At 35.4% G+C, this 10,160-nt stretch overlaps 2 protein-coding genes and 1 non-coding gene across 3 annotated transcripts; 1 reads left to right on the forward strand and 2 right to left on the reverse strand.

The window, feature by feature from the left end:
- The first annotated feature begins 2,274 nt into the window (after positions 1–2,274).
- LOC111470198 (uncharacterized protein At2g39795, mitochondrial-like) lies at positions 2,275–4,506 on the forward strand. Its single transcript, XM_023115732.1, has 3 exons — positions 2,275–2,619; positions 3,712–4,058; positions 4,150–4,506. The coding sequence occupies exons 1-3, from the start codon at positions 2,350–2,352 to the stop codon at positions 4,307–4,309; spliced, it is 777 nt and encodes a 258-aa protein (XP_022971500.1). The 5' UTR covers positions 2,275–2,349; the 3' UTR covers positions 4,310–4,506.
- Positions 4,507–5,195: 689 nt separating this feature from the next.
- TRNAE-CUC lies at positions 5,196–5,268 on the reverse strand. The gene has a single exon. It is a non-coding gene; the product is annotated as a tRNA-Glu (tRNA).
- Positions 5,269–5,760: 492 nt separating this feature from the next.
- Positions 5,761–10,127, reverse strand: LOC111470201 (PRA1 family protein A1-like). The gene is made up of 8 exons (XM_023115735.1): positions 9,758–10,127; positions 9,235–9,275; positions 9,053–9,131; positions 8,602–8,688; positions 8,438–8,526; positions 8,151–8,222; positions 7,915–8,038; positions 5,761–6,236 (listed from the first exon to the last, which is right to left on the reverse strand). Exons 1-7 carry the CDS (start codon positions 9,913–9,915, stop codon positions 7,935–7,937), a joined length of 630 nt encoding a protein of 209 aa, XP_022971503.1. The 5' UTR covers positions 9,916–10,127; the 3' UTR covers positions 5,761–6,236; positions 7,915–7,934.
- Between the last annotated feature and the right edge of the window lie 33 nt (positions 10,128–10,160).

Raw genomic sequence — 10,160 nt, forward strand, 5'->3', positions numbered from 1 at the left:
TAATGAAATCAAATTAATATATATTTTTCAAGAAAAGTATTTTAAATTATAGAGGAATCGATTAAATTAATATTATATTGAATTTATTCTACGGAAATATCATTTTCCGGCTTTGATCAATTCAACGGCTGTGATGCCATCAAGTTTTAATAATATATTTTAAAATTAAGATTAAAAGACCAGATAATACCCACCGAGGTTAATTGTTAATGCAAAGGAGGCAAAGGAAAGGCAGTGATGAATGGGACAGGAGGAGGGGAGGGAAAGGCTTGGGAAGGAAGGAAAGGTGGGGGGTCGGAGCCCGGTGGAGAGGGTGCCCTACAAAGATAGGGATACCTCTGCTTTATGTAGTGTACGGCAGGGACCATGCAGAAGAGACATAATTGAAAGGATCGCAATGAGAGATTGGGTGAAAAATAGAGAAACAAAAAGTTCGATTCTACGGGATTGGTTTGGAGTGAACTTTAAGACACGTGAGGTCCATGAGTTGACATTTTTTCTTACTAGACGCGTTTTAAAATCGTAAACTCGATAATATCATATCTCTAAGTCTACCATTAACATCGTTATGTGTCACTGTCAGTTTTGCAATTTTAAAACGTGTTTAGTAGGAAGAGATTTCCACATCATTATTAAAAAATTGTTTCGTTCTACTCTTAAACAAAAGTAAGATTATGGCTAGTATCCTTACTAGCACATAACTCGGTGACTAGCTCTAATACCATTTAAACAGCTCGAACTTACCATTAGCAATCCGCTTTGGTCCATTACGTATCGCCGTCAACTTCATTGTTTTAACACACATCTACTATGAAGGATTTTTACACTCTTATAAAAAAATGTTTATATCTATTAACAGTGGATTTTGGTTGTTACACTAAAACTTTTCTCTTTTATTACACGTTTAAAATATTACTATAGTTTTGGATCTTTTTCAATCATTTCTCCTTGAAATAATCAAAGTAATGCATAACAATGGGTATATATATTTTATTATTATTATAAGGTCAACTCGTTAATTATTAATTAGATATAATGTTTTTTTTTTTTTTGTAGGATTAATTAAATGCATTGTGAATTGGTGCTTTGCCTTTTGAGTAGTCAATTAAACATTCAAATATGGCAAAAGTCAACGATGGCCATTATATTTGTAAACATGCGAACATTATAAAATGAATTGTAATGGTAACCATAATAATAATAATAATAATAATAAGATAAAAATAATGCTAATTTATTGATAATAAAATTTGTAAGCCCAAATTTACGGGCCGAGAGTTTCACAAATTGGGCCAAGTTTGGGTCCATACAAATTGGGCCAAATTGGGCTGGTTTCTTCTCCAAGTCTTACGTGGCTTAGCGTGAACACCTGGCCTCCAACCCTATTACGCCACGTCATCACCCCCATTTTTTAAAACCAATCCTCTTTCCCATTTTCTTAAGGTCTCTCCCGCAATCTCTCTCTCTCTCTCTCACAGAAATGGAAGGCCTAATTCCCTTCGTTTACAGAGCGATTGTTCATTACAAGAACGACAAACAAGTCCCGCCGATCCGATCTTGGCTTAGCGATTCGCCGTCGGCGTCGTATATCAGACTTCCGAGCGGCGATTCCGGCCGATTCCTTTTCCAATCAGAGGGTTCATATACGGCCACCTCACCTTCGAAATCCGCCTCTTCCACTGCCACCCAGATTCTCGTTGCTACCGGAGTTCAGTCGCCGCTCCGCCCGCTGGCCCCTCGTCGAGTCGCCGCCTGATCCGACAAAAGAAAAAAAAAAACCGTTAAATTCGTTTGAGCTGTAATTTCTGGGTTTAATTTTGTGTGTTTTCAAGTGTTGGGAAAGCCAAATGGCAGCTGCACTTGGAATTCTGTAGTTGGAAATGTGTGAATATTATTGATTAAAATAATGGTTGGCGATTAAGCTTGTTTAGTTCTAATTAGTTATTGTTTGATTTTGTGACTGGTGGAGTAGTTAGATGTCAAATTCAAAGAACCCCAACAAATAAAGAGAGACCAAAATCCATAGTACTCCAACTAAAACTGGTTAAAAATATTTAAAATATTTAAATAATAGTTAAAATTTAAAAATTAAAAACAAACAAATAATTAAATAACCTTTGCGATGATATAAAGGGAAGCCATGTAATTGGGCCATATGATTGTGGGTTAGAGCCCGTTTTTAATTGGGCCCAAGTGGGTACCATTACGAGGTCATTTCAGCCCGGCCCATCAAGAAGGGGAAAAAAAAAACGAATATTTATATACGAAGGTAAAACCCTTTGAAGCTCGCAAAACCCTACAGCCTTTGCAAAGACTTCTTCGTCTACCTCGACAGGCGAAAAGGAAAAAATGGCGTTGAATTCGATATTCCGCAGAGCGTCCTCGTTGGTGTTGCCCCTCGCCGTCCGTTCTATTGCTACTACGAGAAGCTTCCACCATGCCATCTCTGCGGCCATCACTGTTGGGAAGCGCAATCTCAGCCAAGATCTTAACCGCAGTTTCTTTCACCCGTTTCTTCGATCTTATTCGGCCGCATCTGCTAGGAACAAAGCCGACGTTAGTCTTCTTAACGTTCTTGAGTCTGAGATTCAGTGTGCTGCGGAAGATGATCCGAACAGCGTAAGTTCTCTGGCTGTTGCTTAAGTACCGGATTTGATTTTTCTGTTCTGCTATTTTCCTTTGTGCTTGAGATCGGATATCTTTGTATGCTTATATAAATTGAACTTGTGAGTGGGTTTTAGAACTTAAACTATCAAAATTTTCGATTTAGGATTTTTTTCCTTGAGCTAAATTTTGAAATTGATAAGAATTCATTCAGTCCCATTTGATTTTTGTTTTTCTGTTTTTTGAATTTTTTTTTTTCTTCCTTGAGCCAATTTTCGAAATCTATATAAAATTGTTTCTTTTTTTATGTGTTTTGCTAAGAAAGGTGAAAGATACACCTAACAAATTAACAAGAAAGCGAACGTAATTTTTAAGAACGGAAACCTCAAATGAAACGGAAGGGTTATTTAATAAAGCCTTAGCTTTTAATATTTGAGCTCTCTTGCAAGAAACATTTGAGTTCGTGTTGTTTAGAATTTAAGATATCTCGTAGAGGGTTGTAATATCTGCTTTAATCCATTCCATTAAAACCTTCTAGAATTTATAGCTGGTGCTTTAATGCTTTTACATATTTCCTAGTTCCTCGCCAAGGCACTGTGTGCTTTCTGCATAAGTAGAAGGAATTGTACTTATAAACTGTGAAATTATTGTTTTTTTTTCGTGAAACTGTGCTTTCTTCATGCATATTTGAACGGATTTTTTCGTAATCAAGGTTCTTCATGCTCATGGCTTTTCCTTTAATGGTGTTTCGTTTTGTTGTTATTTTTCTGTTTTGTGGAAAGGCAGTTTGATAGTTGAAATCATTAGATTTTCTTTGGCTATAGCCATTTTCCTGTTATTACTCGTTGTTTGTTTTCAAATTGAAAATGTTACTGGAGAATTGATTGTGCCCATGAACCAATGTTCAAACTCCCTTTGAATTGCAAGCCATCAATGACCTATTGAATTGGTAATTTTAGTTTTTTAGTTAAGATCCGATGAATATTTCCACTTAGTGAGCTATGGGAATCCAATGAGCTACACAATGGAGAGGACATTTTTACAGAGCAGGTTCTCTTTGAATATTGTCATTGGAAGTTTGTAATGTTGGATGCTCACGTATTGCAGGTAGACAAAATCCCTGATGAGTTTCCTTTCGAAATCCAAGACAATCCTGGAGAAAGAACCATATCACTCACCAGAAAGTACGAGGATGAGATTATCAAAGTTGAAGTTGATATGCCTAATGTTGCAGCTGAAGGTGAAGATGAGGATAATGATGAAGGGGGGGATAACGATGAGCAGACTCGTGAAGAATCCAGCATTCCACTGGTCGTGAGTATTTCCAAGGAAAGTGGAGAATGTCTTGAATTTGGTGTTACCGCTTTCCCTGACGAAATATCCATAGATCATTTGTCAATCAAGAAAGCTGATGGTTCTGAAGACCAGCTTGCATACGAAGGACCTGAGTTCCAGTTAGTCTACTTGGGCTTTGTGCTTTGTTCTTTTCATTTTCTTAAGCAAATTTGTTCACTAAATAAAGATTTCCCTTTTATTTATTTGCAGAGATTTGGACGAGAATTTGCAGAAAGCTTTCCACAAATATCTTGAGATTCGTGGGATCAAACCCAGCACAACAAATTTCTTGCACGAGTACATGGTCAACAAAGACAGCCGAGAGTACTCCATGTGGCTGAAGAACTTGAAGAATTTTGTTGAGAAATAAATTTAATCAGCCCCACTTTTTCGGAGTAGAGTATGAACTCTTTTATTACAGCATCATTTAGGTTCGTATTTTGATTGATGTTACGTAGGGAAGGTTTGCCTACGATTTTGAGAACTATATAAAAAGTAAATCATCCGGTTAAAGGGATAGTTCCTTCATCTATTTAAAACAGTTTGGGAGCAAACTTCTGTCTGTTATTCTTAAGGATTTCCATGTACTTCACATCCTTAGAGTTCTTGAATCGACTCTATCAATCCGATAACCACATCCCGGGCTATCTTGAAATGTTTTGAAATTGAATTGAGTCCGATAACCACTCTATCAATTCTTAAGGATTTCCTTCATCTTGAAATGTTCGGAAATTGAATTGTCCTTGGAATAGGTGGAAGGATTGGTCATGATGTAGGTCAATTTGGTTTTGGTTTTGGTTTTTCAAGCATGAATGTTAGTTGGTGAAGATCTTAGTCTTCGCCAAGCCTGAACTGTGTGACATCGGGTAACTAACGGCAGCAGCAGTGTTGCATACAAGAAGTCAGGAAACATGAGAAACAGTGAAGAATTTATGTGTACAGGGAGTTGAAAAGAATTGAGTTACATTACATGTGTTTTGAACAGGAAACATGAGACACCCATAAACTCTTAACCGCCAATTGGGCAAGGAGAGTACCAATCTTAGACACAAGCTTGTGATTTCTCGTGGAATCGGAAGGTCATCACAAAAATAAGAGACTATATGCCCTGCCCTTCGAACATTATGGCATCTCAAATTTAAATTTTCCGCACAAAACAATAATTTTCTATTCTTTTCTACGTTTCATCTGAGCATAATTTAATGAAATAACTTTCAGAGAAATTTAAATTCAAAAAATAAAAGAATGAAAAAAGTTTCCGTTGCCGGGACTTGAACCCGGGTCTCTCGGGTGAGAGCCGAGTATCCTAACCAACTAGACTACAACGGAATTTGAAACTTAGGACAAAATATTATTTATTTAAATATTCTTTCCAAATATAATTCTTCCAAAATATCAGCTCATTTTTTCAGAAAATACAAAAATTGAACATTTTTGGGATCATCACGACCCTTTATTTGAAAGATTAAAAAGGATACTTTTACAAAATCATTTTTTTTAATTTAAGAACATAATTGAAACTTATCCAAAAGTTTAAGAATATATTTATATAAATATTTTACGGCATTGGTTTCTTGTAAGCAACCTCTAATCAACCAGGCAAAGGTAATTGATACTTGGCGGCTGCATAAACAAAAAAGTAAAAGGGAAGAAAAGAAAAAAAAGTAAAAAGGTCATTAAAGCAACTCAAATGAAAGTAGACTGTGGTTGTCCTCATTTGAAACCATTTCTAGATTTTGGGCATCTAGCAAAAACTTCAAAAGGATTTTCTCTACTAAAAATCATCATAGACTAATGAAAAAAAAAAAAAAAAAGATTTAGTGGAAATAAATTCTCGGCAATAGTTTTGGGTTTTGGTAGCTAAAAACCCCCCGAGAGGTGGAATTACAAGAACTGAGTTCCAAACAAACTGAAACGGGAAGCACTTAAAGGGCACAGATGTTATTCAACCACAATCTGCTCACGAACTCGCTCTTGAAGAAATAAGAAGTAATAGAGTTCATAACTATTATGGGCCATTGAAATGAGGAGCGTTCTAATAAAAGACTAATCAGTCTGCTTCACTGAAAACCTTCCATTGTATCTATCATCAGTCTTCACAATACAGATGACGAATGAAACAATTACATCTCCAGAAACATGAGCCACAATTTACATACAGTTGCAAGATCTGGCAAATTCTGGCAGTCGTCACTTGGAGACTTTCCATCTTAGCAAATTGTTCTTCGGAGAAAGCAGCAAAGCAGTCGGGTGAAGCACAGATTTACAGTATGAACACCATAATTAACAGAGGACGCCTGTACAGATATACAGATTATTGTAGTTACTACCAATCTTAGTAGTAGCAAGCTTACATCAGATTTATTCAATCAGCGAAAGCAATATAATCCAAAACAAAATTTTCAAGGAAAGTAGAAGCAGACGACAAAGGACTGAAGGAACAGCATAATTTATTACTGATCTGTTTCTATGATACTTGAATGATGAACTATGCTCATGTTATTACTTTATACGAAACATAATGGCAGAATATATTGTTTTCGGCATTGCATCTGGCATAAGAATGCCAGATGGACGAAAGACATCTGAGATTGAATGGCCTCACCGTAAAGTCTTAATTAGAACCTTTTTCTGACTGCAAATCACCAAATTCACATGCAAGCATAGCAATCAAGAGAATTTTACCAGTCATTTGTCTACTACATATGATTCAACTTGCAGTGAAAAATAGTTTTTCATTAGAAGAAGCCTTAACAGCTTCCAATTCCCCAACTAAGAGAGGGGGGAATCTTTGTAAGAAAAATGATCCGAACTTCAGTATGAAGTTTAGATTTAATCAATTAAATATAATACTCTAATAACTAATTGAGGTAACACAAATACAAACTCACGCTATCATTGCAGTGCCTTAAAATTTTGGACTGTCACAACTATCTTTTACCTATCAATTATTAGCAAATACCGCCATTCATTACATTCTTTAATGTGGCAACATTAATTTTCCAATAACTAGATGTGATCTCGTATAAGGGAGAATATAACAAGAATCATAACATCAGTGAAGTTCTAGTTCTAAGTTCAAACATAATTAATTTCCAAAAAGAAGCCATAAAGTTAACACAAATACTACATGATACCTTTTCTTTTAAAAGGTTAACGAACTTCCATCAATAAAAAGATGTGATATACACCCTACTGAGGAGAGGAGATTACAAGAACTCTACAGTGGCTACAGATAATAGGAGAATAACAATGAATATCACACCCAATAAATCGACAGTTCTTGGACCTAAAGCTCTGAGCAAATGTGTAATATGCAATGCAGAATCTATTACTTGTTCCAGTTCACTCAATCTTTGTTTGGAATATTTGTCTTAATACAACTATTTTTTTTTAATTTTGTGATTCAAATGGTGAAAATTCTCCACATTCAAAATTTGAAAATGGAGAATTATATACAAATTATAAGTTGTTTTATAAATATACTATTCCATGCTTAAAACTCATTTCATTTTTGTTAATATTAAAACAAGTATTGCATAACATAATATAAATTATCATAGTAACCTTACAAAATTTATAATATCAATATGTTAATAAATGAATTAATAATATTTTAGAAAAAGCTAAATATTTAGTCGTGACTACAATTATTTTTGTTGTTTACAAATATATTTCTGAACGTACTTTGAGAAACTTTTTAAATTGAAATTCAATTTCATCATTTATTTTAGAAAAACTTTTTTTTTTGTTCTTTTTAATTTAATCCCTTATTTTCAAATTTAAGATCACAAACCAAATGCATCATAGACTTCCTAATTCCTACAACGACCCCTAAATATAAGAAATCAAAAGAGAACGATTCCTTGTAGAAATTAACAAAAATAAAAATTAATAGCATACATCTTTGGAGATGCATTTGAAGCAACAAACTTCAAAACAGCAAGTATAAAAATGAAGGCAGAATATACTCACATTCTACGAAGTCTATATGACTACAGTTCACTATAATTGCGCCAGACAGCACGGAATTCCTCACGGAAAGTGTTTAGACGTGCTTTCAAGTTAGGTGTTCTGAAGCTTGCATGAAGCAAAGTGGCTGAAATAATTGTTGGGGTGGAGGGGGTGAGAAAATCAACCATGAAGTACAAGGCTTAGAAAAGCAAAAAAAGAAGAAGAAAAAAAAAAATCTTTATAAGCAGGTAACATACCGAGAAGTCCAAAGGCAAGCGACCAAAGTACAGTCAACAAACCGCAAGAAATGAACCAGAGTAAGAAACTCACTACATCAGATGGGGAAAATAAATCAGAAAACTTAAAGCATATAGGATATATAATGTTAAAATTCAAATTCAAAAAACATAAAATTTCTGATCAGAAAGATGCACTCCAAGATAATATCTGTACTTAAACAAAGGTGAACTGGGTCCTCTATAATTATATGGAAGCATACCAATAAAAGATAAGAAGTAATTCTTTTTATTTTTTATTTTTTTACCAGAAGAGAACATCAAGGAAAAAACCCATCGAGGACGTCCACATATGTATATTGCTCTTTTAGCTGACGGGCGTCCACGGATAACAGGCCTGAAAGATATGTAAGAAATATGAAATCAGAAGTCATGGCTTATTGCATTCATGGAAATTCATGAAGATACCTACGTGAGAGGAGGTCTCATCTTTGCAGCCAAATGTGGAGAGAATTGTCTAACAGTTCTGGTTACTTTTTCACTAAATGTGCCTGCAAAACTGTGGTTAAAAAAAATTATGTTTGAAGAAAAATATGGCAGTCACAACAAACTTCACATGGAATTAAAATAAAGAATCCATGCACGTCACAACATTATCTACATTTTAACACATGACTCCTTGATCAACTGGTACAAAGAGTATCATAATACGTTGGCAAAAAAATTGTACGTATAAATCCCGATTCTCTGGATAAAAAGTGAAAGCAAAGAAAGGTATTTTGATGAAAACAACACCAAAGAATAAATATATGCAATCCCGTGTGAAGAAACTTGAGGCCAAATAATAAACGACAGTCCCATCACAAGAAAGGCTAATGATATTAATTGTCCTCTGCAGTGTGTATATCAAGCCATCAGCTCACCTGTCATTCAGAAAGGCGATGCTGAGTGCCGTGAGAAAAGCAGCAACAATAGCAAGAGGCCTCCGTAGAAAACCTAGGGCTGTAATCAACAATCCACAGTTAAGGAAAAACTGTACATATTTTTAAACAATAAGAAGAAATGTATGCATATAATGCAGAAATATGACAGTTTACACACTCACCAAGAATGAAAACAATCATAATGAAGTAGTTTGTTCGGTAACTGCAAATGCAAGAAAATAAGATTCCAAATTAGTAGGGTGAACGAGGCACTGCATAGCAACAAAATGAAATAACATAATATAGGTTTCAGCATGTTTGTCTAACAAGTAAATTAAAACAGGCCATGATCGACTATTTTGGTCACGCATTACTCACGACAGGATTTCCTAGGAAAACTGAATGAAATAAAATGAGCAATGCAGATATAGATTTCGGCATGTTTGATTAACTAGCAAATTAACTAACTCAAGCAGCCGCGTAATCAAATTCCATTTCGCTTCCAAAGCGTATAGCTCCTTATGGACTCGATTCATGAAACCGAACTAAACCGATATGGAGGGCGTTACAATTAGAAGCACTACGCAGTGTGTTAAATCTTCCTCACTCGAACAATCATGGCTCAGAAAAAAAAAAAAAAAATTGTGCCTAAGAATAGAAAAAGATACAGTAACTCGAATAAATTGAAGGAAAGAGTAATCATACTAATAGAGATTGCATTTGAGGCGGCTGTTCCACTTGGCGGAAGATCGGGGGACCGTGAATCTAGAGAAGAACTCGGAGATAGGTCGAGGAGGCGATGACCAATCAACCTCTCGAAGCGCGTCGATCAGATCCTCTGTAGTAACGTTGCCCCAATCCATGGCTGACTATCTAAACTAATCGAATTCAGAAGACGATCTGGTTCTGAGTTGAAATTGAGCGCGTAAACCCTAAAAGGAAAGCAAGGGGTCGGAGGAGAAGAAAGGAAACGAAGGAAGGTTGTGGGCTCTGAAATGTCTCGAGCCTTGACTATATTGAGAAGGCGATTCTAATTTGGACTGTGATTAAAAGATCGGGAAGAAATCGCTTTGCGTTTCAGTTTTTTTTTTTTTTTTTTTTTTTTAGG

The sequence above is a fragment of the Cucurbita maxima genome, unplaced genomic scaffold, assembly GCF_002738345.1.
Source record: "Cucurbita maxima cultivar Rimu unplaced genomic scaffold, Cmax_1.0 Cma_Scf00043, whole genome shotgun sequence".
NCBI classification, from domain to species: Eukaryota; Viridiplantae; Streptophyta; class Magnoliopsida; order Cucurbitales; family Cucurbitaceae; genus Cucurbita; species Cucurbita maxima.

What these genes read in the sequence shown, in the direction of transcription:
- LOC111470201 (XM_023115735.1), bottom strand. Translation starts at nt 9,915, where the DNA reads ATGGATTGGGGCAACGTTACTACAGAGGATCTGATCGACGCGCTTCGA. An exon ending in TATGATTGTTTTCATTCTTG is followed by an intron (nt 9,132 to 9,234) that starts GTGAGTGTGTAA and finishes TGTTGATTACAG; the next exon opens with CCCTAGGTTTTCTACGGAGG. An exon ending in AAGATGAGACCTCCTCTCAC is followed by an intron (nt 8,527 to 8,601) that starts GTAGGTATCTTC and finishes CATATCTTTCAG; the next exon opens with GCCTGTTATCCGTGGACGCC.
- LOC111470198 (XM_023115732.1), top strand. Translation starts at nt 2,350, where the DNA reads ATGGCGTTGAATTCGATATTCCGCAGAGCGTCCTCGTTGGTGTTGCCC. An exon ending in CGGAAGATGATCCGAACAGC is followed by an intron (nt 2,620 to 3,711) that starts GTAAGTTCTCTG and finishes CACGTATTGCAG; the next exon opens with GTAGACAAAATCCCTGATGA. An exon ending in TACGAAGGACCTGAGTTCCA is followed by an intron (nt 4,059 to 4,149) that starts GTTAGTCTACTT and finishes ATTTATTTGCAG; the next exon opens with AGATTTGGACGAGAATTTGC.